The sequence below is a fragment of the Dendropsophus ebraccatus genome, chromosome 5 (genome assembly GCF_027789765.1).
Source record: "Dendropsophus ebraccatus isolate aDenEbr1 chromosome 5, aDenEbr1.pat, whole genome shotgun sequence".
NCBI lineage: Eukaryota > Metazoa > Chordata > Amphibia > Anura > Hylidae > Dendropsophus > Dendropsophus ebraccatus.
The window spans coordinates 46615829-46642934 of record NC_091458.1 but is presented as its reverse complement, the minus strand read 5'-3'; the positions used below and the strand labels follow the sequence as shown (position 1 = coordinate 46642934).

At 41.5% G+C, this 27106-nt stretch overlaps 1 protein-coding gene across 7 annotated transcripts in view; it reads left to right on the top strand.

Annotated features, from left to right (window-relative positions):
• The window catches only part of SMARCC2 (SWI/SNF related BAF chromatin remodeling complex subunit C2), a 33140-nt gene extending 6478 nt beyond the window's left edge, over positions 1-26662 (top strand). Inside the window, exons 3-29 of one of the 7 annotated variants that reach the window (XM_069970032.1) lie at positions 693-778; positions 925-1006; positions 2377-2469; positions 2980-3049; positions 4173-4242; positions 4681-4756; positions 6248-6412; positions 8299-8414; positions 8964-9088; positions 9302-9361; positions 9970-10007; positions 10250-10380; positions 13662-13733; positions 13846-13959; positions 14093-14246; positions 14901-15017; positions 15188-15250; positions 15330-15588; positions 15668-15829; positions 16602-16643; positions 19462-19529; positions 20024-20153; positions 20537-20688; positions 20836-20970; positions 21958-22279; positions 22792-23193; positions 25266-26662. In XM_069970032.1, the coding sequence (XP_069826133.1) occupies positions 693-778; positions 925-1006; positions 2377-2469; positions 2980-3049; positions 4173-4242; positions 4681-4756; positions 6248-6412; positions 8299-8414; positions 8964-9088; positions 9302-9361; positions 9970-10007; positions 10250-10380; positions 13662-13733; positions 13846-13959; positions 14093-14246; positions 14901-15017; positions 15188-15250; positions 15330-15588; positions 15668-15829; positions 16602-16643; positions 19462-19529; positions 20024-20153; positions 20537-20688; positions 20836-20970; positions 21958-22279; positions 22792-23193; positions 25266-25330 (3369 nt within the window). In that variant the 3' untranslated portion in view covers positions 25331-26662. Of the gene's footprint in view, positions 1-692; positions 779-924; positions 1007-2376; positions 2470-2979; positions 3050-4172; positions 4243-4680; positions 4757-6247; positions 6413-8298; positions 8415-8963; positions 9089-9301; positions 9362-9969; positions 10008-10249; positions 10381-13661; positions 13734-13845; positions 13960-14092; positions 14247-14900; positions 15018-15187; positions 15251-15329; positions 15589-15667; positions 15830-16601; positions 16644-19461; positions 19530-20023; positions 20154-20533; positions 20689-20835; positions 20971-21957; positions 22280-22791; positions 23194-25265 lie in introns of all 7 variants that reach the window. The other 6 variants (XM_069970033.1, XM_069970030.1, XM_069970036.1 and 3 more) reach the window with 6 other exon arrangements.
• The last annotated feature ends 444 nt before the right edge of the window (positions 26663-27106 follow it).

Below are 27106 nucleotides of genomic sequence, written 5' to 3'. Positions count from 1 at the left end.
TTATGTGTTGGTCCCGGAGACATCTATTACATATCCTGCGGATGAGCCACTGATATCCAGATGGAATTACCCCTTTAAAGTGTAACCGTTGTGTTTTTTTTTTTTTTGTTTCGCAGAAATCAATAGTCCAGGCGATTTTAAGAAACTTTGTAATTGGGTTTATTAGGCAAATATGCCATTATCTGCATTCAAAAAGACTTTCCCCAGGTCCCCCCCCTCTCTCATCCACTGCTCATTATCAGGAAATCGCGTCTTGTTTACATCAGACGTGCCCTGTCTGTTCTATGGAGAGGGGAGATTAGTCGGCAGCAGAGAGCAGAGAACAAAGGATTACACAGTCAGAGGTCAGAGAGGTCAGCGCTGACTTCAGGCGATAGCCGGTGATGTAGCTGTAAATTAACTCTTTGTTGTCCTGTTTTGCTGCCTCATCTCCCTCCACCCCTTCCCTTTCTAAAGGAGAACCATGAAGACAGGGGGGAGAGCTTCAAACTGCTTTTTCATGATAATAATGCATTTTTCGGCTAATACAAAGTTTCTTAAAATTGCCTGTACTATTAATTTCTGCAAAAAAAATAAAATGAAGAACAGTGTCATTTTAAGATTATTGGTAATTTTAAGCCCCAGATATTATTACATTGTCGCTTTTGGCTAAAATGAAACGTGTAGTGAGTGAGATGATTTGTCCTTTACAGATGAAATGCTTCCTGGATTTCAAGGTGGGAGGAGCGCTCTGTCATATCCTTGCTGCTGCTTATAAATTTAAGAGTGACCAAGGATGGTAAGGATTCCTCTGTACATCAGTCTTCTTGCTGTCAGAAGAATAGGGTACCTGTGGCCACTGCAGCACTCTTGCTAAATGAATTTGCTCATCAAGTAAACTTACTTTTCATTTGTTCTCTCAAATTTTAATGTTTTTCCTTGTAGGCGTAGGTTTGACTTCCAGAACCCCTCTCGTATGGATCGTAATGTCGAAATGTTCATGAACATTGAAAAGTCCCTTGTGCAGGTCTGAGTACCTTCTCTTTTCTTCTAGCATAGCAGAGGGCGTATTCTTTACAGACAGTTCTTGGGATGGTAACTTTTTAGAAGGGCCGAGCAGGTGTCCATAATGAGCTACGATTTCTGTCATTGGTGCTCATATACTGAGGCTTCAAATGGCTTGTTTATTTATGAGACTTCAGGCTGTGGTCACACAGTGCAGGTTCCTTGCATTAATGTTTTGTTTTAATAAAAACGCTGCAGTACTGCAATGAAACTGCAATGTGTGTAAATAAGCGATTAGTCAGTGAACAAGTGATTTCTCATTCGTTGGCTCTTTTACACAGACTCCGGCTGGGTTCACACTACGTATATTTGAGGCTGTATGTTTGAGGCTGTATAGCAACCAAAACCAGGAGTGGATTAAAAACACAGAAAGGATCTGTTCACATAATGTTGTAATTGAGTGGATGGCCGTCATTTAATGGCAAATATTTGCTGTTATTTTAAAACAACGGCTGTTATATTGAAATAATGGAAGTTATTTACCGTTATATAGCGGCCATCCACTCAATTTCAACATTGTGTGAACAGATCCTTTCTGGGTTTTCAATCCACTCCTGGTTTTGGTTGCTATGAGGACCTGACATGAGGACCAAATACAGCCTGAAATATACATAGTGTGAACCCAGCCTAATTGTGAGGAGTCCCATAAACACTCATTCGCCTGTTAATCTCCCCATGTGATGGGCAGTGGGGCTTTTTCGCATTGCCTGATGTATCGCCATAAACTAGCACCAACCTGCAGAGCCATTGCCTGATGTATCTCCATAAACTAGTCGTGCTGCCGGACTGCACAAACGATCCCTGCATTGTTTGTGCGGCCTGTTAACTGATGGTGTGTTTACACAGAGAGATTTATCTGACAGATCTTTGAAGCCAAAGCCAGGAACAGACTAAAAACAGGGTACAGGTCATAAAGGAAAGACTGAGATTTCACCCCATTTTCAAATCCATTTCTGGCTTTGGCTTAAAAAAATCTTTCAGATAAATCTCTTTGTGTAAACGCACCAATGTTCAATCAGTCAGGTTTTTTTTCTGCAGTTATAAAAGCCAGGGTCAGGAAAAGATTATAAGGAACAGGTTGTAAAGGAAAGACTGAGATTTCTCCTCTTTTCAAATTCATTCCTGGCTTTGTTTTCATTAATTGCAATTAAACACTTGAATACGTGAACTCACCATTATGATAGTTGCCTGCACATTCCCCTTTACACATAAGAATAAAAACTAATTGCATTTTTAACAAAACATTGAAAACCTTTATAGTCTTTGCTCATAATTTATTTCTGCCGTGATACATCTTTTATTTATTGTCTGTTTTCCTTTTTAACCCTTCAGAACAACTGTCTGTCCCGACCAAATATATACCTTCATCCAGACATAGACTCAAAGCTGCAGAGCAAGCTAAAAGACATCGTGAAAAGGCATCAGGTAATAGGAGCAGAACTCATACTTTCACTGTGTGAATGGAAAATACTTGCACTTTGCTTAGAATTGCTTTTTAACCCTTTCACTGCCCCAAAAATAGTTTTACTTTCTGGTTCTTTGTGTGTTTATAGGAAGGGGGGGAGGGTGCAAGAGTACAGATTGTTCCTGCACCTCTTCCCCTGTAGAAACTAAGGAGCAAGCTTCTTTTATGGTGTACCAACCAAATACTTAATTCATCTACACTTAGGCTATGTTCACACTAGGTATTTTTTATGACAAGAATGGCTGTTGTAAGCCAATAAAACAACGGACGTTCTTGCCATAAAATAATGAGCAGCATTAAAATCAAGGCAAACAGCAGCCCATGTTAACAATGTTAAATAATTGACCGTTTGCACACTGTGTGGCTGTCATGTTGGGATCATAAATGTGTGTGTGTGTGTATATAATATATATATATATAATTTACAACATTTGTGTTTAATTCCATTACTTTATTATTAATATTTGCAGGGCACAGTGACAGAGGATAAAAGTCATGCTTCTCATGTGGTTGTTCCAGTTCCTGGCTCCTTGGAGGAAGGTCAGAATATCAGCATAATTTAGTTTTACTTTAACCCCCACTAGTCGTGAGAATGGAGGATAGTTTTTCCCAAAATGAATGGAACAGCAGCATCTATGTGCACCCATTGCTCCATTCACCCTCTATGGGACTTCCAAACATAGCAGAATTCATTGCTTTGCAGTTTTCAAAAATCCTATTAATTGGAATCTGTCAGCTGTAATTCATGTTCCAAACTGCTGGCACTATTAGATAGCTGTTAGGACAATGAGACACATGGTACCTTTAATAAATCCAGCTGTAGAAAAGTGCTGTTTTTCTCCGGCAGGAAGAATCTAAGAGCTCCTGATCTGCTGCAGTAATGCTTTCTCTCTACCTTCTCCCTGCTCGATTGACACCTGGAAGCTGAGTCCCAGGCAGGGTTAGTTATGGGCGTGGGAAGTGAGGTGGTGTTAGGGTGGGTTCACACTACGGAATTCTCGCGGATAATATCATGTCACTTCCTTCGGCGGATAGCGGAATACGCTGGCCCATAGAATGGTGTCTATGGAGCCGGCGGAAAAGCGGGTGGCCGTGCGCACAGACAGCCAACGGAATTCCGCTGAGTTTATCCGCGAGAATTCCGTAATGTTAACCCACCCTTACAGCTTATACAACAGAACAAAAACAGTTTTCTATGTTTTTAAAGCACAGACAGATACATAAAAGGTACCATGTGTCTCCTTGCCCTAACAGCTATCTAAGGGGGCATTCACACATTCTGTGCATGGGCCGTAAATATGGACAATGTGCTACGAAATAGTATTTAGAGCTCCTGGCATTATCATTCATTATGCTGGGAGCTCCAAAACTGGTAAATCTTCGTGCTACTGTACTGACACGCTGTCAGTTCTATAAAATAAAATGAATAGATCAATAACAAAGCATGTGCATTGCTGCTCCATTCACATGGGGGACAATTGACCTGTGATTGGTCCAAGTGACTAGTGCGGGTTTCATATGAGTAAGGTACTGTTGTTACAGGTCTAGGTATCCGGCTTTCAATGCTGGAAATGATCTTTGTTCTTTTTGTTTTTTTATTCTAAATAGATAACTTTTATTTTTTACATCACGTAACATTATTTTTACTGTGTTCTCTGTTTAGAAGAATGGGTGAGGCCCATAATGAAGAGAGACAAGCAGGTTCTTCTTCACTGGGGTTATTATCCAGATAGGTAAGCATGTATCATGGCTATGTCCTTTAGACCACAGCTGCCTTTTGCAGTGGTGTATAAAACCCATGGATAGAGCTTGATTTCTGCAGATGAGCATTGCATGTTCATGTCCTAAAGTGCTAGCTTCCTTTGAATATTAGTTAAATCCATAAGTAGAATAAAAATACTGCTGCACTAGTATTCAACATCTTGCACTTAATGGTTACTACCATTAACTGCATTTAATACTTTTTTGCCTGTTGGTTATAGTAAAAAGCCATAACATCTACCAGTTGCAGTAAGCTAGCATTCAGATAGCCTTTAGGAGTGGATTCATCTGGCTTCATAGCTTTTGAAAATCTTGCTTGGATTTATATTTTGCTATCTGCTCTAGGTAACATAATCATTTACTAAAGTGCATTGCAAAAAGTATTTTGTATCTACCCTATTCTTTTAAAGTTATGACACCTGGATTCCAGCTAGTGAGGTGGAGGCTCCCGTTGAGGATGCGCCTACCCCAGAAAAGCCCCGCAAGGTAACACTTTACAGTTATTGTTCTCTTGATTCTCTGCTTGCAGATGACTTCATAACATGTAAATGCAAATGTGTCTTAAACACTTTTTGCAATACTGAAAAACAAAGGTTAAACTACAACATTTAGAGATTCAGAACATTTAGGCTATGTTCACACAACGTAAGTTCTGCAGTAATCACAGCAGTTGTTGTAACGGCCGTGATTAGTACAGAACTTAAGTTGTGCTGTGGAGTGTATACACATGGTATTCACTCCGGCCGGGATCCCTAGCGGTGCCGCGAGAAACTGACATGTCAGTTTTCTGCGGCCGCTAATCAATGAATAGCAGCCACAGAAAACCCTGTCAGGGCACACTATGGAGCGAGCGGCTTCGGCCGCACGCTCCATTGTGTGCAGTAGGGAGTTCTGATGTGGGCGCACACGGATGCGCCCGCATCAGAATTCATTCGGTTGGTACTGCAGTACCGCCCAGGATGATCTTTTCTGAGACCGGCCATTCCGTGACCCGGCCAGGTCATGGATTGGCCGGTCTCTTACAGCGTCTGAACGTAGCCTTAAGGTCGAATCTGCATTTTACACTTAATGATGGGGCTGTGGTGCATGTGCAAGCATAGCAGCCTTTTCACTGTTTACTTATACTTGTCCATGCTGCATTGTGTAGTGACTGTGTGAGGAGCTGCAGTATTGCATCGTTCACCTGAATTGGACAACACTGCACTTGCTTGCACAGTCACCACAAATAATGCAAGGAAATATAAGTGCAAATAAACAATGAAGACGCTGCTATACTCGCACAAGCACCACAGTCCTCTTGTACTGCTGCCCATACGGGTGCCAGGAGGATAGGCCATCAGCTTTTACAGGTTGGATGCCTATTTACTAATAAAAGTTATAAGTGCTTGAAGTGGCAGGTGCAGTGTCTGTTATCGGGGCCTGCTCATACTTCATATCAATTACCATCCATATCCTTGTATATCTGTGCACTATTGTGCAGGATAATCTGCAAACGTATAGACCAGATCTCAAATAGGTAGCCCCTGCTGGTGACAGAAGAGAACTGCAGCAGCAGGTACAAGCTCTAATGACTAGCAATGCCGTAATATGTTAATTTATGCTATTTGTTGTTATTGGATGATCACATAGATTGTGTGGTCCTATAAATCATTGTTTGCTGGCTGCACATTTACACAGGGAATGCCAACAACAATGGAAGTGAATGGTTTCACAAACTATCATTTGTGAATTGGGAGATATAAAGGAGCAGGATCCCCTCTTGTGTGCAGTTTATGTGAGACATCATAACATCTAGTTTTTCCCCACTATCTCAGGGATAACAATAAAAAGAAAATTAGACATGAAGCCTGCAGAGAGGAAATCTGGTAAAGACGCCATAAACAAGTCTTACATTGGCCAGAATTAGCCCTACCGCTTATGTACAATATCCCATTAAATTACCTTTAAGTAAAACTTTAATATTTTTCATATTAATAGGTCCATGCTAAGTGGATACTTGACACTGATCTATTTAATGAGTGGATGAATGAAGAAGATTATGAGGTGACTGATGAGCGGAGTCCAGCTACACGCCGCAAGAAGATCTCTGCCAAGACCTTGACTGATGAAGTGAGATCATTACTGCAAACTGATCTTGTAGAGGTTACTCTCCTACACTTTTTGTCTATTTAACTTCTGTGTGAATTTTGTGTATAGATATGTATATGTAATTGTAAGGGGATTGTCCATTCCCAGCTATTAATGCTATAAAATCACAACTGGAGTATTGTTGACCTCACCAGTCTTGCACTGCTCCCATGCTCAAACTTCATAGGTTTCCTGCCATTTTTTCTTTCCTTGCCTCATAGGACCTCGGTTGTATTGACTTTGCGGGGGTCCTAGGTAGCTTCGGCAGGGGAGCAGCAGGAGATTAGTTAGTTAAGTTTGATGGAGTTGGACAACTTTTATGTACTTTTAGTTTTTATTCATTAATAGCCATGAATGTTTATACCAGTAGACATGATCAGATATATGCTCACATAGCTGCCATCTCCATTGAAATCCAATTTTAACACAATTTTAATTTTGATTAATGATAAATATCAGGGATAGGATTTGGGGATTACACAATAAATAAATGTTCCTCTTATGTTCGAGGATTATGTTAAGTGTACATTTTACAATGTAACAAGTGATAATATATAACAGGAAGAGATGCGCTGTATGTTAAGAGGTAATTGTTTATTCATATAGTTAACATCTTTCAACTATGATTGTTTTACTTATTGGGTTTATTTTATATTAGATATAATTGTAAATCAGGTCCAAAACACACAAATAAGATGCATAGTTGAGGACCATTAATGTTCATATATTTTTTAACGAATAATTGTCTCTTTTGACACAGTGGGTATACACCTACGGGTATAGGATATTTAAAGGGGAACTCCGGGTAGAGGTAAAAAAAATGAAACATCTGCAGAAGCATATAACAATACTTACCTATCTATCCCAGTTTTTAAACTACCAAAAATCCATTTGTTTTGGGGTGTTTTGTTCTGTTTTGTGTTTCTGCTCTTCCTGGTTGAGCAGATGTACTCAGTACTACAGGTTCCAGAATGCAATGCTTTCCCTCAGCTGTTCCATCACAGTCCTCCACCCTGCCTATTTCCCGCCCAAAGCTGTTGCAGAACATCTAGGCTGTGTTCACACATTGCAGTTTCATTGTGTTACTGAATTATTTGCAGTACTTTATCATTTCATTGTGATCCAATCCGCACAGTGTATTCTCTACCTGTAATGCTGATATTGGAATAAAGCAAAGAACTTTTTTTTTTTTTTTTTAAATTCTTTTCCTTTCCACACACATATTATGATCAAGCATCTTTTATCTTTGAAGTTGATTGTCACAAAAAGGACTTTATCCGATATTATCTTACATGGGATATACTGTTTATGCCTTGTTTTATGTGCAGGTGGGATTGGCAGTGCCGACTCTTATCTGTTTAGCATTATCTATTTGTGTTACTGCATCATTTTTGTGCAGATACTGCAGTACTGCAATGACACTCCAACATGTATGAACACAGCCCTAATTTCTCTGAAGACTTTTGCACAATCAGCGAAGTTGAAACACCTGCTTCTAGCCGGTCAGAGATGGTGAATCACGCCCTGCCCCCTCTCTGCATTATCAGCCTGTGCTCAGCAAACACACACAATGTGAGACAGAGGCATGGAATATTTGTCTCCTAAGGTGGGAGAGCAGAGGGAGCAGGAGACAATGTGGATTGGCACAGATGCCGTTTTTTTTCACTTCCTGGATTTCTATCAGCTACCAGTGTGGCAGAACCGTACCGATACGGTAATACATTGTATAGACACATCTATATAACTTTTAATTTACTTTTAATAGAAAACAAGTTTTCCTTATCCGGAGTTCCCCTTTAGTGTGCACTCAGTAACTCTTACCCTGTAGCTGGTCATAGTATGAGCTTGATTGATACAAATAGTAACATATATTTAATATTACTTATGCCTTCACATTATAGGTAAGCAGTCCTGATTCAGATCGCAGGGACAAGAAAGGCCCGAATTATAAAAAGAGGAAACGTTCTCCTTCACCTCCTCCGAGTGCAGAAGCAAAGAAGAAGAATGTCAAGAAAGGGTTGGTTTATATACTACTTGTATGAACTGTTACAAGGCTCCCTTAGACTATCTATACTTGGTTGTATTGTCTTCCTTATCCATTTTTCTTTTCCTGGCATTAATTTCAATCAGCCTCTCCTTTTAGCACACAAACATGTGTTAGGCTTGGTTCATACCTAATATTTGGGTCAGTGTTTTTTTTTTTTTAACCCAAACCATAAGGGGAGCCGACAGAAAAACTATAATGGAAGGATTGGCACCTTTTTCTGTATTCTGGATGCACTGATGGTTTAGCGAGAACCAGCCCTAATGTCTCTGATATCTGCCCATATTACCGCCATAAATAATCCTTAGCAATCTTAGGGCCCTATTACACCAACAGATGTCTGACAGATTATCTGACAGATTTTTACGGCCAAAGCCAGGAATGCTTTAAGACCTTTTTCCCGTTCCTGGCTTTGGCTGCAAAAATCTGTCAGCTATATGTTGGTTTAATAGGGGCCTTATATAGACATCACTTTATTACCACTGCACTTGTGTATAATTTGTACAACTTTGTACATTACAGACCGTCTACCCCTTACAACAAGCCAAAAAGGGGTCATCGAGAGGAAGAACAAGAGGACCTGACAAAGGATATGGATGAACCTTCCCCGGTGCCTAATGTTGAAGAAGTTACACTCCCAAAAGCTGGTATTTGTCCCTGTTATATCTATGTGTATATAATAATCATATACTGTATGTGTGTATGTCTTTCATTTATTGAATTGACAGAATGTATATATGTGTGTGTGTGTGTATATATATATATATATATATATATATATATATATATATGTATATAATTTTATATATAGATATATGCAGAGTTGAGACCTTACATTCAGATGTCTCTTCATTTTCTAGTAAACACCAAGAAAGACTCTGAAACAGCCCCGGTGAAAGGTGGCACTGTGACTGACCTTGGTGAGTTTTTACTCAGCTTCTTTTGTATCAGTCGTTTCTCTCTATTTAATCTAATGGCTAGATAAAAAGGACTGCAGCTCTGTACATTTCGTTGTGCTTCTTCAGCAACTTGTGATTTTTCTCAGTTTTAGGGGTCATTCACACGCTCCGTCATTTACAGACCCTACAGAGCGTGAAGCTGTGTAGTGGAATAACAGATCTCTTGGCATCATGCATCAATATGATGCCGGGAGAGCTGATGGTATTTAAATCTTTGCAGGATTTCACTGACACAGCTGCGTTGTGGCGCCGTGTGGAGTCAGAAATGTGGTAGCCCAACATATGCCTCAAAAGATAATATGAATGGGGCCTAACCATACAGAAACAATGGCAATACAATAAAAAACTAGAGTATGAGAGGAATAGAAAATATGTTGGGAGCAGTAGGATACTGACAGACACAAGAAGCGCAAACACTCATGCGGATAACAATTGTTAGTGTCTCATACTAACCCATCACAGCACTTGTTTTTAATATATTATCTGGACTGAAAAAACTTATGCTGATATGTATTTGCTAGTTGAGGGCTCCTGAAATGTCACTGACCATTTCACTTTTTTACATACAGATGAACAGGAAGATGAGAGTATGGATGCTATAACTAAGGTGGGTGTTGCATAGCTTCATTTTTACAGTACTTGTTCCACTGATGCAAAGGATCTGAAATTTCATAAACGCTTCCCCAAAGCACATCACATCTATTATTTACATTATGTTGTTCTTTAAAAAAAAAAAAAAAAAAAGGCTTCACACGTTATGGCATTTGTCTAGCTTTTAACAGGAACCTGCACTAAACATCTCTGTGTAAACAAGGCCTAAGCATGTTTATTTGCTTCCCCCCCCCCTAGGAGGAGGAGGAGAACTCTACAGGGATTAAAAGTGAACAAGTGAAGACCTCTGACCTTCATGAGGATAATGTAACAGAACAAACACACCACATTATTATCCCCAGCTACGCTGCATGGTTCGATTATAATAGGTAACAAATGCTTAGGATTTCTCCATATTTTACATTTGGGGGCTCGGTTCACACGTTGTAAGAGTGCGGCTGTATTTGCGGCTGTAATTGTGCGGCGGTATTTTTGGTGGTTCGTGTGTATGCTTGGAAGTATAGGATATGCGGCTGCACAGTGCACACTATCTCTGAATCTACGGCCCTATCGTAAACGGACCCGTAAAAAATGAACAAGACCATTGTTTGCGGCTGGACATGCGGCCGAGGATTGACAGGCGGTCCGTACGGAGTACTTCAAAAATAGCCGGCAATGATGCCGAATGCCGATGCCTCTAATAGTTAATATATTAAATTAATCAAACACATTTTCTTTGTAATCAAGACACTTTCGTTGATCAATAATTTATTTCTAACGAATCCATCATTTTGCAATTAAATATACTGTTAAAAAAAATAGATATATAAATAAATGTATATTTATCTATATATTTATTTTTTGACAGTATATTGAATTGCACAATGATGGATTCGTTAGAATTAAATTATTGACCAACGAAACTGAATTTATTTCAACGAAAATGTGTTTTATTCATTAAATATTAATTAGTACAGGAAGCTCTATAAGCCGTTAATTCATATGCCGGCAATAGAGCATTCTGTACTAATCATCACTTTACTTTAATGAAAACATCAAATGTTTCTTCTAATTATGTTATGACAATAGCATTATTAGAAGAAACATTTAGAATTATATGTGCGCTCAGCTGATTGGCTGTTCGGCTGAGCGCACATATAATGAGCCGGTCCGCAGTACAGTGACTTCATTGTGCTGCGGACCAGCGAAGAGGACACATCGGGGTGAGTATAGAGCTCTCCCCACCCCCTCCCCGGCACTGCACCCCTCCCAGCAAGGAAGGGGGGTCACTTAACCCCTTCCTTGCTGGGATGGGTGCAGTCTGACATCAGTCTGGCCCCCAGGGGGTTAAGGGGGATGCAATACATCCTCCCTTAACCCCTTGGGGGCCAGACTGTAAGCAGCGATCTGTAAAGATGCTGCATACTGTAAGGAGCACAACACCGCTCACAATGATGGGTGTTGTGCTCCTGTTTGTGTGTTTTTTGTGTGTTTCTCCCTTTTTGTTTTTCAGATATCGGTATCCTGGGGATTACGTCAGATTCCATGGACTACGTCGATGACCAGCGGTTGTTCTTTGAATTTTTTTTAATAAAATGGTCAATGAGGGGTGTGGGGGTGTTTTTATTTGAATAAAAAAATTTGTAAACTTGTGTCTTGTCTTTATTTCTTTACTTTATAGACTTAGTAGTGGAAGCCGTCTAATAGACGGAATCCATTACTAAGTTGGGGCCTAGTGTTAGCCGGTATAAAATGGCTAACACTAACCCCCTATTATTACCCCAGTACCCAATGCCACCAGGGGTACTGGGAAAAGCTGGGTGCCAGTGGTCCCGGAGCGTCAATATTGGCGCTCCTGGACCGGGCGGCAGCAGGCTGGTAATATTTAGGCTGGGGAGGGCCTAAAACAATGGCTCTTCCCACCCTGGTGTTACCAGGCTGCTGTCGTTTGGTTTTTAACCCGGCTGGTTATAAAAATAGGGGGGACCCTATGCGTTTTTTTTTAATTATTTATTTTTAAAAAAAAACCGCATAGGGTCCCCCCTATTTTTATAACCAGCCGGGTTAAAAACCAAACGACAGCAGCCTGGTAACACCAGGGTGGGAAGAGCCATTGTTTTAGGCCCTCCCCAGCCTAAATCTTACCAGCCTGCTGCCGCCCGGTCCAGGAGCGCCAATTTTGACGCTCCGGGACCACTGGCACCCGGCTTTTCCCAGTACCCCTGGTGGCATTGGGTACTGGGGTAATAATAGGGGGTTAGGGTTAGCCATTTTATACCGGCTAACACTAGGCCCCAACTTAGTAATGGATTCCGTCTATTAGACGGCTTCCACTACTAAGTCTATAAAGTAAAGAAATAAAGACAAGACACAAGTTTACAAATTTTTTTATTCAAATAAAAACACCCCCACACCCCTCATTGACCATTTTATTAAAAAAAATTCAAAGAACAACCGCTGGTCATCGACGTAGTCCATGGAATCCGACGTAATCCCCAGGATACCGATATCTGAAAAACAAAAAGGGAGAAACACACAAAAAACACACAAACAGGAGCACAACACCCATCATTGTGAGAGGTGTTGTGCTCCTTACAGTATGCAGCATCTTTACAGATCGCTGCTTACAGTCTGGCCCCCAAGGGGTTAAGGGAGGATGTATTGCATCCCCCTTAACCCCTTGGGGGCCAGACTGATGTCAGACTGCACCCATCCCAGCAAGGAAGGGGTTAAGTGACCCCCCTTCCTTGCTGGGAGGGGTGCAGTGTCGGGGAGGGGGTGGGGAGAGCTCTATACTCACCCCGATGTTTCCTCTTCGCTGGTCCGCAGCACAATGAAGTCACTGTACTGCGGACCGGCTCATTATATGTGCGCTCAGCCGAACAGCCAATCAGCTGAGCGCACATATAATTCTGAATGTTTCTTCTAATAATGCTATTGTCATAACATAATTAGAAGAAACATTTGATGTTTTAATAAAAGTAAAGTGATGATTTGTACAGAATGCTCTATTGCCGGCATATGAATTAACGGCTTATAGAGCTTCCTGTACTAATTAATATTTAATTAAGAAAACACATTTTCGTTTAAATAAATACAGTTTCTTTGTTCAATAATTTAATTCTAACGAATCCATCATTGTGCAATTAAATATACTGTCAAAAAATAAATATATATATAAATATACATTTATTTATATATATATTTATTTTAACAGTATATTTAATTGCAAAATGATGGAATCGTTTACATTTAATTATTGAACAATAAACGGGACTTTATTTCAAAGAAAATGTGTTTTATTAATTCAATATATTAACCATGAGAGACATCGGCTATAGTGCAGAGGATCGCAAACCCCGGTAATAGCGATTCATGTAAACTGTGTTCCCTGCTTTCCCAGATGCATCCAGAGGTGTTTGCATCACTTTCTTAACATTTTATTTGTTATTTTTAGTTGAACCAGATTTCCAAGTAAATGACCGTATGTTTTGAGCCGCATGTCTATTTTTTCCCACGGCCGGAGTTTCACCCGCACATTTACAGCCGCATAAAAAATACAGCCGCACAGTTACAGCGTGTGAACCCTGCCTTACCATGTATTAGAATAGCCCCACCATTGTTCTGTTAACATTGTTCTTCCTGTCACCATATGAACCTTTTTCTGCAGTGTGCATGCAATTGAGCGTAGAGCACTACCTGAGTTTTTCAATGGCAAGAACAAGTCTAAAACACCGGAGATGTAAGTGTTATCTCATTTTCCCTATGTGTGCAGATGGTTAATTTTTTAGCTTTTTTTGCACATGTAATAAATAACATGTAACCATTAAAACATTGTATTTTCTGTTCACTAGATATTTAGCATATCGAAACTTCATGATTGACACCTATCGGCTCAACCCTCAGGAATACCTCACGTCAACAGCCTGCCGCCGCAACCTGGCAGGGGATGTCTGTGCTATTATGAGGTGAGAGTGGCAGGGAAACTAGCTTAAATACACTAGGGAGACTTACAGTTTATGTGGCACCACTTTCTGACTCTTGATAGTTTAGGACATGAATGGGTGTGGATATCTAAACCAAGCTTTATGACTGTTGCAGGGTTCATGCCTTCCTGGAACAATGGGGTCTAATCAATTATCAGGTTGACGCTGAGAGTCGCCCCACACCCATGGGACCACCACCTACTTCACATTTTCATGTCTTAGCTGACACCCCATCAGGGCTGGTACCACTGCAACCCAAAACCCCGCAGGTGAAGTCCCTTTTGTAATCATGTATCCAGTTGTATTTCTCTCTGTGGAAATTCATCTTGAAACTGTCATTTTTACTCGTTTATTATATTTCCACTATAAGCAAAATTAGCAGATGTATTACTGGCTCTGTTCACACACGCATCGTAGCACATGATATCATATTTTCAGTGCCATTTGTTCCTGTCAAAATGATAGACACCCCAGTGGAACCTGTTGGACCCCATTATAAATCAGTGGGGGACGACTTATCCAGTACAGCTTTCTGGTATCCACTAAAAATAGAAGCCACCAAACAAAGGTGTACAAAGCCTTATAGAGAGGCGTACCCTGTTATTCTTTCAAAAAGGGTATCAGTGGCACCCTCACTGATTACCTGTTTGGCAGAGCCGATGCTAAGGAGGTACATAGTAAAGAGAGCCAGAAGCACAGGACTATATATATGTCAATTGTGTTGTAGTGGCCATGTTTGTTCCCCTCGGCTCACATTCATTTCAATGGTAGCTGATCTGCTGGGACCCTGAAAATAGGTAATTAATCACAAAGTCCCACAAAACAGTTGTTTTCAGTATCACTGCTTTATTTCATGTCATAACATGATTTTTTCTAGTTGTGACATTCCCGTATAACTTTGTTGCTTATGTTTTCTCCCCCAGACCTCTGCTTCACAACAGATGCTGAATTTCCCTGACAAAAATAAAGAAAAGCCGACTGACCTACAAAACTTTGGGCTTAGAACTGATATGTACAGCAAGAAGAACACAACTTCCAAGGTAAGTAGTGATAGCTGTACATGACAAATCTGTTACAGAAGTACATAGACTTTGCAGAGTAATGTATCCTTATACCCTACATAATTTGCATTAATAATTGTACATTAGAACAAAAAGTCGTGCCACCGTTCGTTTACAAAATTATGTCTCTTTGCTTTGTGTTCTCACAGAGTAAATCTGCAGCAAGTGCCACAAGGGAGTGGACAGAACAAGAGACTTTGCTGCTTCTTGAGGTAATTTATGGCAGAAAGTCGCTCAATGTATACAGCAATATTTCACATAGGTCTGAGCTTTAAATTATATCACTTTAAGGCCCTAGAAATGTACAAAGATGACTGGAACAAAGTGTCTGAACATGTCGGTAGCCGTACTCAAGATGAATGTATCTTACACTTCCTCCGGCTGCCTATTGAGGATCCTTATTTGGAGGACTCTGAAGCTTCTCTTGGACCTCTAGCCTATCAACCTATACCATTTAGCCAATCTGGTAACCCAGTGATGAGCACAGTCGCTTTCCTAGCATCAGTGGTTGACCCTCGTGTGGCATCTGCTGCTGCCAAATCAGCTCTTGGTAAGGTTTTTCTGATTAGGTATTTTATATGGATGAAAAGTATTGATAAGTTGGTAAAATTTCTTTTCATTCCTGTCAGATGAGTTCTCCAAGATGAAGGAAGAAGTTCCCACAGCATTGGTGGAAGCCCATGTTCGTAAAGTGGAAGATGCTGCCAAAATAACGGGTAAAGCTGACCCAAGCTATGGACTGGAGAGCAGTGGTATCGCTGGCACAGCCTGTGAAGACAATGACCGGATAGGTGAGTTATGCTGTTTCCCGAATGTTATTATGAGGAGAGAGGGGTGATAGTCCTAGTCCACCAGTGTGCCAGTACACTATAATTAAAATTCATGGAATGGTTTACTCAATCCCTTGCATACACCCTAATAGACCGACCTGTAGGGAGTAAAGTTCATACTGGCTCTTATTGTCTACAGAAAGTTGCATGGGTTGCACAATGTTATGTTCTCTGTTTCATACACACATTATAGTCACACATTGTAATAAACAGGCTGATAGTATTTTGCTTCGGAAGATAGCTACACAATAGCAGGTCCAAGAAAGAACATCCAGGGTGGCGGGCTGAAACTCTCATCACAGTTACTGATGAAGATTATACAGCACCTGTCACACAGTTATAATGCATTTGATGACCATCCAGCCTCCCTGACTGTACTATACTTATACAGTTTTGTGGTTTATTTAGAGATGTATAGAGATTGTTATTACACTATCCTAACAGCAGGCAGAGATGGTAATGGCTGTAGTTGCCCATGTGATACTGTACTGTGATTATCACAGGATTGAGAGACCAGATTTGAAAGGGAGAGAATGCAGTTTGCATCCTTAAAAGTAAATATGCTGGCAAATGAGAGGTTATATAAAATGTATAGATTCAGCAGAGCTGCGATGAAAGTGATGACACTGAATGAATATTGATGGTGAGTGGAAAAAATGTGGGAGAGCTTATTTAATCTATGCTAATAAGTGGTTTTTTTTTCAATTCTTTGTTTTAATTTTTCCAAAACAAGAACATATGGCAAAAGAACAGCGGCTACACATTGAAACAACAGGTACCACAATGCAATTACTTAGAATTAGCCGCACTATTAAACTTTCAACTATATGTTTAAGCGGGAAGGTGGTAGAAATGTAATAGATTTCAATGAAACCAACAATTAAAAACTGATCACTATGAAGCCACTTAGAAACAGAGAGAAAGGACCAGAAAAAGGGGAGAAAAAGTAGAGAAAAGTTAGGGGGAAAAAGGGAGGTTGGGTGGAGGAGTAGACGTGGCTAGGGCCTGCATCCCAGGACAATGGGGATCTACAACCCCTCCCACAGCCTGTCATTGGATTTGTAAGTAGTAGATCCAAAGGATGTTAGTGCTGACAGCATCCTTTCAGCGAAGGACTGAGAAATTTACATCTGTGTGGACAGCTTGGACTGTCTTTGAATGATCCGCAGACTATAAACAGTTGACTTTGATTTAAGGCTATGTTCACACTAGGTATCTTTCCGTCCGTAGTGCGAACCGCGAATATACGCACGTAGTTTTGAGGTTGATGCATTCGCTTGAAAGTATACGATATACGCCTGCACAGTGCACACTACGTATGAGCTTACGGCCGGATCAAATACGGCGCCGTGAAAAATGAACATGACCATTGTTTTAGGAGGGAAATGTTCCAACTCACGGCCGTGGATTTCCATGCGGTCCCGTACGGAGTACTTATTTCAGCCAAATTGAACTTGATTTTTCGATCCAAAAGGTTCTGTGAGTTTTATTGGGCTGGGCGAAGATTTCCAAGTAAATGACCTGTTTCAGATCGCTTCGAATCAAGCTAGGGAAGCATAACTGTACTACGGGCGTATGTTCGCGGTTCTTACGCATCCGGCCCGTAGTTTCAGCCGCACGAACTACGGACGGACGCAGTGTGAACATAGCCTCATGGTGCGAAATCCGAAATGTAAAGGAGTCTGCCAGAGTAGTTTTGTTGCGAAAAAGGCAGTGACATGTTAAGAGCTTAAGATTTCTGATAATTAATTTTAAAATTGGCTAGGTGGAAGAACGATCCAAACTCTGCAAGAAGATTAATGGGGGGATGTTACAAAAAACAAGGTTGTCTGCCTAAGCTGCCATTTTAATAGAGGGATTCCCTACTGTCAGACCTTTTACATGGGGGTGGCTCTAATTCTCCTCAGTAATGGCTTTAGTGTGAGTACAAAGATCAGCAGGTACAGCGGGCAACCTTGGCGCACCCCTTTGACTGTTGTAGACTTAGTGGGGGTAGAATAAAGGGTGGTAATCCAGTTCATAAGGAGCATAGGAGACGCTTGGTACAATCTCTTCATCTGATGCCGTGGGGGTTGCTAGCAAGCAGTCTTCACATGTATGGTGTTTTTAGCACTATAGGTGGTGCACTCCCAAAGAGACACAATCCAGAATCCAATAAGAATCCAACAGAGAAGCGTCAACTCCCCGTCCTAGTGCAACTTTTATTTCAGGCAAACACCGTTCATAGGTTGACAGGGAAGGCGATGACATAGCAAGTATGTCCCACTGAGGCTGCGGCCATTTCACGCTTCGGCGCTTTAACTGGCCTGGGAGGTAATCCAGGATATCATATTGGGGCCCAACCCTATATGGCCCAAAACAGAAAATAGAAACGGCCAGCTCACCTAATCAAATGCTTATTCTTTGTCTGTTGATAGCAGACCCATTGGGATTCTACAGGTGTGGGAGAAATGTATAGCTTTAATGACCTTAGTGGTATTGTTCCTAGCCTCCCGCAATGGTATGAAACCAACTTGGTCCTCATGTACAATTTCCGGGAGGTAGGGAGGGGACAATATGTGATACTAAGACTTTTGAAAATAGTTTCATGGTCAAAAGTGATAATAGGGCAGTAACTTGGGCAAGCTACTGGGTCTTTCCCTTCTTTATGAATCACAGATAAATGTGCAAAGGACATATCTAATGGCAGTGCAGCCCCCTTGAAAATAGAAAAAGGAGCGACTTACAGGGTGTCCATCAATAGCATATTTTTTATAGTAAGAGGCCATCGGCTCATTAAGGTCTAGTGCTTTTGATGTCGTCATGAGCAGATAGTGCTTTGTCCCATTGACCACTAAAGGCCATATTACACAAATCGATTATCGTCTGTATTTGGTCAATAATCGGCCATTATGGCCGATAATCGCTTTGTGTAATAAAAGGCAGAGATCAGCAGACATGCACTATGTCAGCTGATCGTTGTCTTTTAATGTCTTTCAACATGTTGAAAGACCAACGATCCGGATAGCAACAATCTGCTGCCGTCGCTCCGTGCAATGTTCTATGTGCTGCCCAGACAATTTAACGATCGCCCGGGAAGATCCCTGTGGCCCCCCCCTGCTGTTACCTGCTCACTGACGGTGCATGTAATAGAGAGCAAGGGTCAGCAGCTCCCACTTACCCAGTAGCGTCTGCTCCTGCTGCTTTAGCAGACTGGAGTGCAGGCCAAAGCAGTCTCCCAGAGTCCCAGAGAGATCAGTTCACCTGATCAAATGCTGCAGGAAGAAGATTCCTCCCGCCAGGAATACATGTCAGCATCATCTTTCCTGCATGTGTGACCTGTGTAGGGTGTGGCTGAGCATCAGAGGACTCACTGGGCTGTAGATTAGAGGAGGCACAAGCGGCCCTCCTGTCCTTTCTATTAGCTGTGCCGGCTGCTTTATTGGCAGCCAGAGCCCCTCAGCATAACTTCAGGGGGCCCTGGGTCTTGACTGGTGCAGGGCCAGGGCTTGAGTCATGCATGTGCGCTCAGTTCCATGTCCAGGCCATGCCCCAATCTGTACTAATCAATTTGAATTGACTTCCCATTGCTGATCCCACTGCTTATTTTCCAGAGGAGAATAGCACAGAAGAGCCGCCTCAGCCTGAGCCACAGCCTGCAGAAGAAAAAAAAGAGCCAAAGGTACAGTGCTACAAAACACAGACTGTTCTTCTGTATTCCAGAAATCACTTCCTGTATATTTAATGTTCAGTAGGATAGTTATAATAATGGGTTTGATCACTTTAGTGACTTAGCTCTGCTGAAATCCAGTGGTGGACCTCTTTAGTTAAGGACTCCATACATATTAGATATATAAGATAAACCTGCCAAAAATAGGTGGAGCCTGCTGACCATCTAACGTGTAAATTCCCGAATGTTCTCAACAGATCGTTCTGATGGAGAGAAGGATCTGGTGTGTTAAATTTCAGTGCCCTATCTTTTAATTCTTAAGTTCATCTTCACCTTCCTTAGCCCTACATGTATATGTTGTTGGACACCATAATCTTATAATTTGCTTGTTAGCCACTAACCTGTCCAACAAGGTATCTCTGAGATTCTTAAAATATATCGCCATTAGTTGCCTGTTTCATGAAATTGGCTTTAATGTAATCTCCGTTTTCTTCCTGAACCCTAAGGATTCTCCAAGTGAGTCGGTATCAGAGGAGGATGTCAAGGAGCGTGTGAGTGAGGCTACTAAAAAGGAAGAGGATAAGAACAAAGACGTTGATACAGACAAGGACTCTGAGAAGAGTGATGTGGATATGGGTAGGTGTTTGCAATGGGGAATAGACACTCTGTAATATACTTATTATATTGTGATGAAACGTAAACCTGTCATTCTGGTACATTCTTGTGAAAAGAATGGTCATATACACATAGCCTGTTTTCACCTTGTATATTGGATCATCTTTGTTGCTTTTGTTATAGGCAGCAATGTGATTTCGAAATCACTTTCTCATGGATGGTTTTTCCTTTTGCCTTGTATGCATTAAACTATTGAGCCCCATGTGACCTTTTTCCATTCCTCGGAGGAAAACATTTTACACGTATTACTAAAGAAATCTAAGAGAGGATCACAATGTCAGAAATGCTTAAAGAATACAGTAACAGGTTGGTTTTTAATAATTACCTAAATTCTATGTCAGCAGATGGAGAGAAAGTTTCGGACAGCAAGGAAGGGTCAGAGGAGACAGATAAGGAAGAGACTGAAGTAAAGAATAAGGTAGAACGAGACATCGGAGAAGGCAACCTGTCCACGGCCGCTGCCGCCGCTTTGGCTGCTGCTGCTGTTAAGGCTAAGGTAAGATATCTGGTCATACAGCTAGCAGCCTACTGATATTGTGAGAACTTCAGATATACATTCTGTGTTATCAGTGAGCTGTTACATGAGATGAGATGTAAATATTACATTGCCTCCTTATCACAGTAATGATTTCTCTTTTAATAGCACTTGGCAGCAGTGGAGGAGCGCAAGATCAAGTCCTTGGTGGCTCTGTTAGTGGAGACCCAAATGAAGAAGCTGGAAATTAAACTGAGGCACTTTGAGGAGCTTGAGACCATCATGGACAGAGAGCGAGAAGCTGTATGTTATGGTTTATATTACTTAGCCACTAAGTTATGCCACTAAAGTTTCTCTTTAAGCCTTTTTTTTATCTGGTGACTTTTCCATAAAGCTCTACTATGTGTGCATATGGACAGATAGTTCCATCACTTTGGTTAGTGTTTTTTTTGTCTTACATGTCCGTTTAGTAAGTATTGGTTGGTGGCTTTCTTTTGCCAGATTTGCAGAGTCTCAGGGCGCCCATACACTGCCACCTTTGGTGGGTTCAGCTGACTGTCTGACCCACCTGTCTTTGGTGAGTTCAGCCGATGCATGGCAGCCTCATAACTTGACACTGACGGGTGAGATGATGTCAGTGGGGAGAAGTGTCGGGTGTGTTGAATTTTTACTGCCTGACTCTGTTATAGGAGAGATAAACCAGTGCCAGAGCTATGGGGCTAAGGGCCGTATTACACCAAACGATTATTGGTCTGAGCGATTACTTACCGATTCGTTCGATAATCGTTTGGTGTAATAGGTCATGTTAAAAGGCAATGATCAGCCAACATGCACGATTTGGCTGATCATTGTCTTTAAAACATGTTCTATTAAAACGACAATGATAGTGACGTTCACACTAGCCCCTCCCGCTACTCCTTGCTCGATATCTGTGCATATAATAGCACAGACAGCTAGCAGAGGAAAGAGGAGTAAGTCGGCTCTCGCTTGCTCCTTAATATCGAGACGTGTAATAGGGCGCTAAGGCTTACCCTCCGCACAGAGAACTCGTAAATGTTCAGCTGTGTCAAACATTCATGTGAATAACCACCTTAACATCAGAGTTTTTTTTTTTTTTTATCTTTCCTGTTAGGTAGTATTGACAAATTTGATATGAAAAGAAAAGAAATTTTTTTAATATATATATATATATATATATATATATATATATATATATAAATTTTGAATATGCCTGTCAAGTTGAGAAAGGTTTGTGGCATATTTAGGTTAACTAGCTATTTTTCTTTGCAGCTGGAATATCAGCGGCAGCAGCTTCTAGCAGACAGACAATCATTTCATATGGAGCAGTTAAAATATGCAGAGCTAAGAGCACGCCAGCAACATTTCCAGCAGATTCAGAGCCAACACCAGCAGCAACACCAGACCCTACCAGTCGGTCAACCTGTGCCACCAACTGCACACTCCAACCCAGTGCCACCACAACCGTCTGCCACACCTGGGGTAGCAAATTCAGCAAGCATTTCCGATGGGATTATTCAGCCAAATGCCCCTTCAGCGCAGCCACCAGTGATTACTCAGCCACCAGGAGTAACACAGCCCAGTCCAGCGCACAGTAAGTCGCCTGACATTCCAAGGACAAACCTGAAAGGCTGCTGAAGCCTTATGCTCCCTGGCGTTCACTTCCTGAGATTCCATGTTTTGGAAGTAAGCCTTCCGAGATGTGAGGGCCAGAGCTAGGGCCATTGTGTGTTGACAAACCTAGACCCTTAGACCCTCACACAATCTTAAATAGCTGCACAGTGATATTGTGGCAACACTGTGGAGCTATTGGACATGCCCGCATGCAACGATTAGGACTTGTCCACCACGTCTCGGAAGGGGGGGGGTTCATCTTCAGGTAGCAGAAGGCTTTAGCTGTCTTCTGCCCCCAGACAAGATCACAGCATGTTGAAAAATCTGTTTCTGTGGAATTGGACATTCCTAGTGTCAGATACGCAGACTACAGAACACTTGACTGTCAGATGTTTATATCTGGACAGATTTTTCATCAAGCTTGACCTACTCATAGGATCATACCGCACTCTACTGCTTCTAGTATTAATGCAATTTTTTTGTTTCTTGCAGGTTCTGGTGCATTCACAGGTCAACAAACACCCAACCCAATGATCCCATCAGCAGTACCAGTTCCTACCCAGCCACCGGTGCCCGGTAATCAGCACCCCAGCATGCATCTGCCTGTCCCATTTAATATGGGTAGCGACTTAGTAGACTCTGTTCATTACAACCCTTCAACTAACCCCTACTCAATTCACCACTCCATGCATGGCACATTCCCTCCAACAGCATGTCGTGTTGGAGGGGCCTCTCCACTTACACATAACCCTGCCATAACCATGTCTCCAGCCCCTCCTAACTTGATGCCCTCCCTGAGTTCAGCTGCATCTCATAGCCCTGCCATCGTAGCTGCAATGCAGGGAGGCTCTGCCATCACTTCCAGTCCTGTGCCAGGTGAGCCCAATAAAGAAGGTGAGCAGAAATCTGAAGGATCATAGCCATTTGTGGGCCTAATGCTAAAAGGGGCAGGGAATATTTCATTGCAGAACTAAATGTAGTAATTGTTAGAGACTCTTATGCACAATGATTGTGTTAGGGAGCTGAAATATAAAGCGTAGTTTGTGAGCATTAGTAGTTTGTCCTTTACAATTGAACCAAGGACCTACTGTTTCTTACCACCTACTCGTAAAGCATAGCTCCAGTTATAAGTGCGGCTGCATCTCCTGCCAAACTGCTGGTGGGAGTTGGGGCCATAATGGCTGGCGGATGATACCTAAGGAGCTTTGTATGAAGGGCTTTTGAGCATAGGAAATGTGTTCTGGGGCGTGGTAAATAATGCTTCTCTATCTGGCATCTGATGGACGAGTATGGGTTTGGTGAATGTCAGAAAAATGCTACCTTCTAATTGTGCCAACTATAAAGTTTGGTGACAGGGGGGATAATGATTTTCATGGGTTAGTTTAGGCCCCTTAGTTTAAGTGAAAGGAAAATCTTTATACTTCAGTATACCAAGACATTTGGACAATTATTAGCACAACACAGGGTCAGTAAAGGCCTAGAGGGGGAGTCTGGTGTAGAAGGACTTGACACACACAGCTCTGATCTCAATCCCATCCAACACCTTTGGAATGAACTAAAATGGAGATTGTGAGCCCAGCCCGCTCATCCAGCATCAATGTCTGACCTCACAAATGCTCTTCTAGGTGAATTCCCACAAACACCTCAAAGAACTCGTAGAAATTCTTCCTAGAAGAGTGGAAGCTGTTTTATTTGCAAAGGGAGGGCTAACTCCGTATGGATTTAGAATGTTCTAAAGCTTCTGTAGGTGTAACATGTATGTGTCCAAATGTCTTTCTCCATATAGTGTATATCCTTGGTGCCAAAATGGTTAAACCTCTGGAAGATGCAGCCATATTTGTATTTGGAGTATATACTTTAATGCATGTATAAATATAAAGTAGTTTATTATTTATGATAGTGACTTCATGAGAGTGTACGCCATCATGGAGACCTTACAAGTAGCAGATGTGTAGTGGTTTCTGGTCTACACTAAACATATACAGCAAAATCCAATACAATGTATGTCAGTAGGGTTTACACAGCGCTATAACAATTAGTGGAGAAAAGCGGCAGATTTTAACCTTACAGCATGACCTATGTGTTACTGTTTCCTTTCAGATATTGCAGATTTCTCTGCTAACTGGTTAATAGTAGATACAGCACCTATGTGTTAGGGTCTTATCGGTGTATACATTACTTTGGCTTATGTGTTTTCATATACTCTACATTTCGACTTGCATGTATATTGCAGCTGCATGAGAACCCCTTTGTTGTCTTAATGGCATGTCCAGATTCATGTATTATGAAATATTTCTTTTGATTAGATTTTACCTTTTGAGTTTTATTGAGACAGTCAGCACTTTTAGTCATATGCATGTTATATCTCAGACTGGCACTAGGGGACGCTGTGGGCATGTTACATTGTTCTTTCCTATGTCAGCAGCTTCTGTCCTCTACATCTGACTGCAGAAGCCTGACGCACTAATAGTCTATTGGTCGCTTCTTTTCTTTAGTATTCTTATATTTAGTATTGTAAACTATATGTTGTCTATAGTTTCTTACCATCTCATTGCTTGTATAACTATTCACCCTGTCCCCTGTGACTTATTAGTTTGTATTCCAAATACCTGTCAACAGAAAAAACTTTTATGTCCCAGAGACATAGCCCCCAGTTACTTTTGCGGTGACAGGGTAACAGGGGTGAATTATTATACTTCCATTTATGTAATATTAATGGATCCACATAGAGATGTGTTTTTACGTTGACATATCACCTCTATTGATCAGTGGGAAAAGAGAAATACAGGGGAATACTTTTTCTTAGTACCTTTATTTTTTTTTTTTTAACTTAATTACATATAAATATATTTGGGACAATATGTCAGGGATGGTATTTGAGTGCTGTATACAGAGTCCAGTTCACATTGTCCGCCTTATCTCCTCTGCCTCTGTGTTCAGAACTTCCTTTGTGTTTCTTATTCCAGATCCTGTGACACCTGTGCCTCCAGATCCCATTGCAGCAAACACAGTTGCGCCTGCCCAGCAGTAATATTAGGACAGTTCTTTTATTGGGGGAAATGGACAGAGGATAAAGTGGGAATAGCTTGTGGAATTTTTTTTTCTGCCACTTTGTCCTGGTTCCAGGCCCCCTTCCCCCAGGCTCAGAACCACACATTGAGCTCTCCGGGGACATGGATCCCTTTGTACGTCATGACATGATTCATATTATGTGACCTGCACCACTACACCTGCTGCGGTTTATTCCTGGACAGCATAGTGCTCTGTGCAGGACCTACAGTTCAGGAGCAGACTTTACAGAATTCATAGTCACAGCTGATGGATCCAGGAACGGGACTATGGTTATCTGCAATAATATGTGGGTTAGTGGATGAGCTCTGTATCCTTACAAAGCTATGGACTTGGCGAGAGCTGATCAAGATATCTTACAGGAGAGACAGCTATGGGGTCATCGGGGAGAGGAGGATCCTTTCTCCAATTTCTATGTTTAATGGAACCACATTTTGAAGGGCTCCATCCTCCCTTCTTTCTACAGAGAAAGAAAAAAAACTCATGAAGGAGACCCATGATATCTAATTTTTTATCACTCTAAGGGGGGATTACCTTTCAGCGCCGTCCCCGTGCAGTGGGTGGTCAGTTGAGGACGGAACACTTGATGTTTATAATGTTATAATGTCTCAAGCCTGTTATTCCAGGGGAGCCAGAGCGTCTTGTTGCATCATTGCAACCAGCGTAGAAGAAATCTTTCTTCCCATCATTGATATCCAGTATACCACTTATTGCACTGGGTTAAAGGTCATTTCATTGTTTGTTGTCTGATGAATGCTGCAAGAGCTCTGTATTCCTGTAGTACCTTTGTACAAAATGGGGAGATGCACAGAAGTCTACAAAGGGTGAGTTCTTCAGGAGAAGTGGGCTCCTATGTGTCGGCCGAAGGAGAGAGTGAGCAGTTTTCTGTCCCTGCAGAAGGATGGCACAGGGAATGTCTCTCACTCTATAGTGCACTATTTGACCTATTAGTAAAATATTTTAGCTTTTAAGTATATAAGCTTTTTTTTTTTTATTTGGAATCGTATTTTAAATATTTTTGGGCAGGGATTGGGACATCAGGGGTTCAGAGTGCACTTTATTGAATTGAGGCTGGGAGAGATGTCTTTGTTTTTTACTGCAAGGTCTAGATTAGAAAGGAAAGCGTTGGGTGATGACTTGCCAGCACGTCGAGAGGACTCCTCTTTTTTAGGGTGAGTACTTTGTCAACCTCCTTGGAGCTCTGATAACCACCTGGTTATTCTGACCCCACCCGTCTGTTCATGTTACCTGTACATTATCCTGTGTCTGTGCATCTTACAGTTCCCCAGCCATGGGGCATTAAAATCTTAAAATTTATAAAAAAAAAATGGTAATTCTCTTGTCTTATTGCAACAATATTGGATTGAGGAACATAAACTAGTATAGATGAGTGCAATGGGAGCATGCCTGAGTCCGCGCAATCGTGATTTTATTACCGCTGGCTGACAAAGTTGGATGCAACCCTAGTAGAGATGAGCAAACCGGGTTCGGGTTCGAGTCCATCCGAACCCGAACGATCAGTATTTGATTAGCGGTGGCTGCTGAACTTGGATAAAGCTCTAAGGTTGTCTGGAAAACATGGATACAGCCAATGACTATATCCATGTTTTCCACATAGCCGTAGGGCTTTATCCAAGTTCAGCAGCCACCGCTAATGAAATGCCGAAAGTTTGTGTTTGGATCGACTCATACATGCTCAAGGTTCGCTCATCTCTAAACCCTAGGGAGTCCTGGAAAA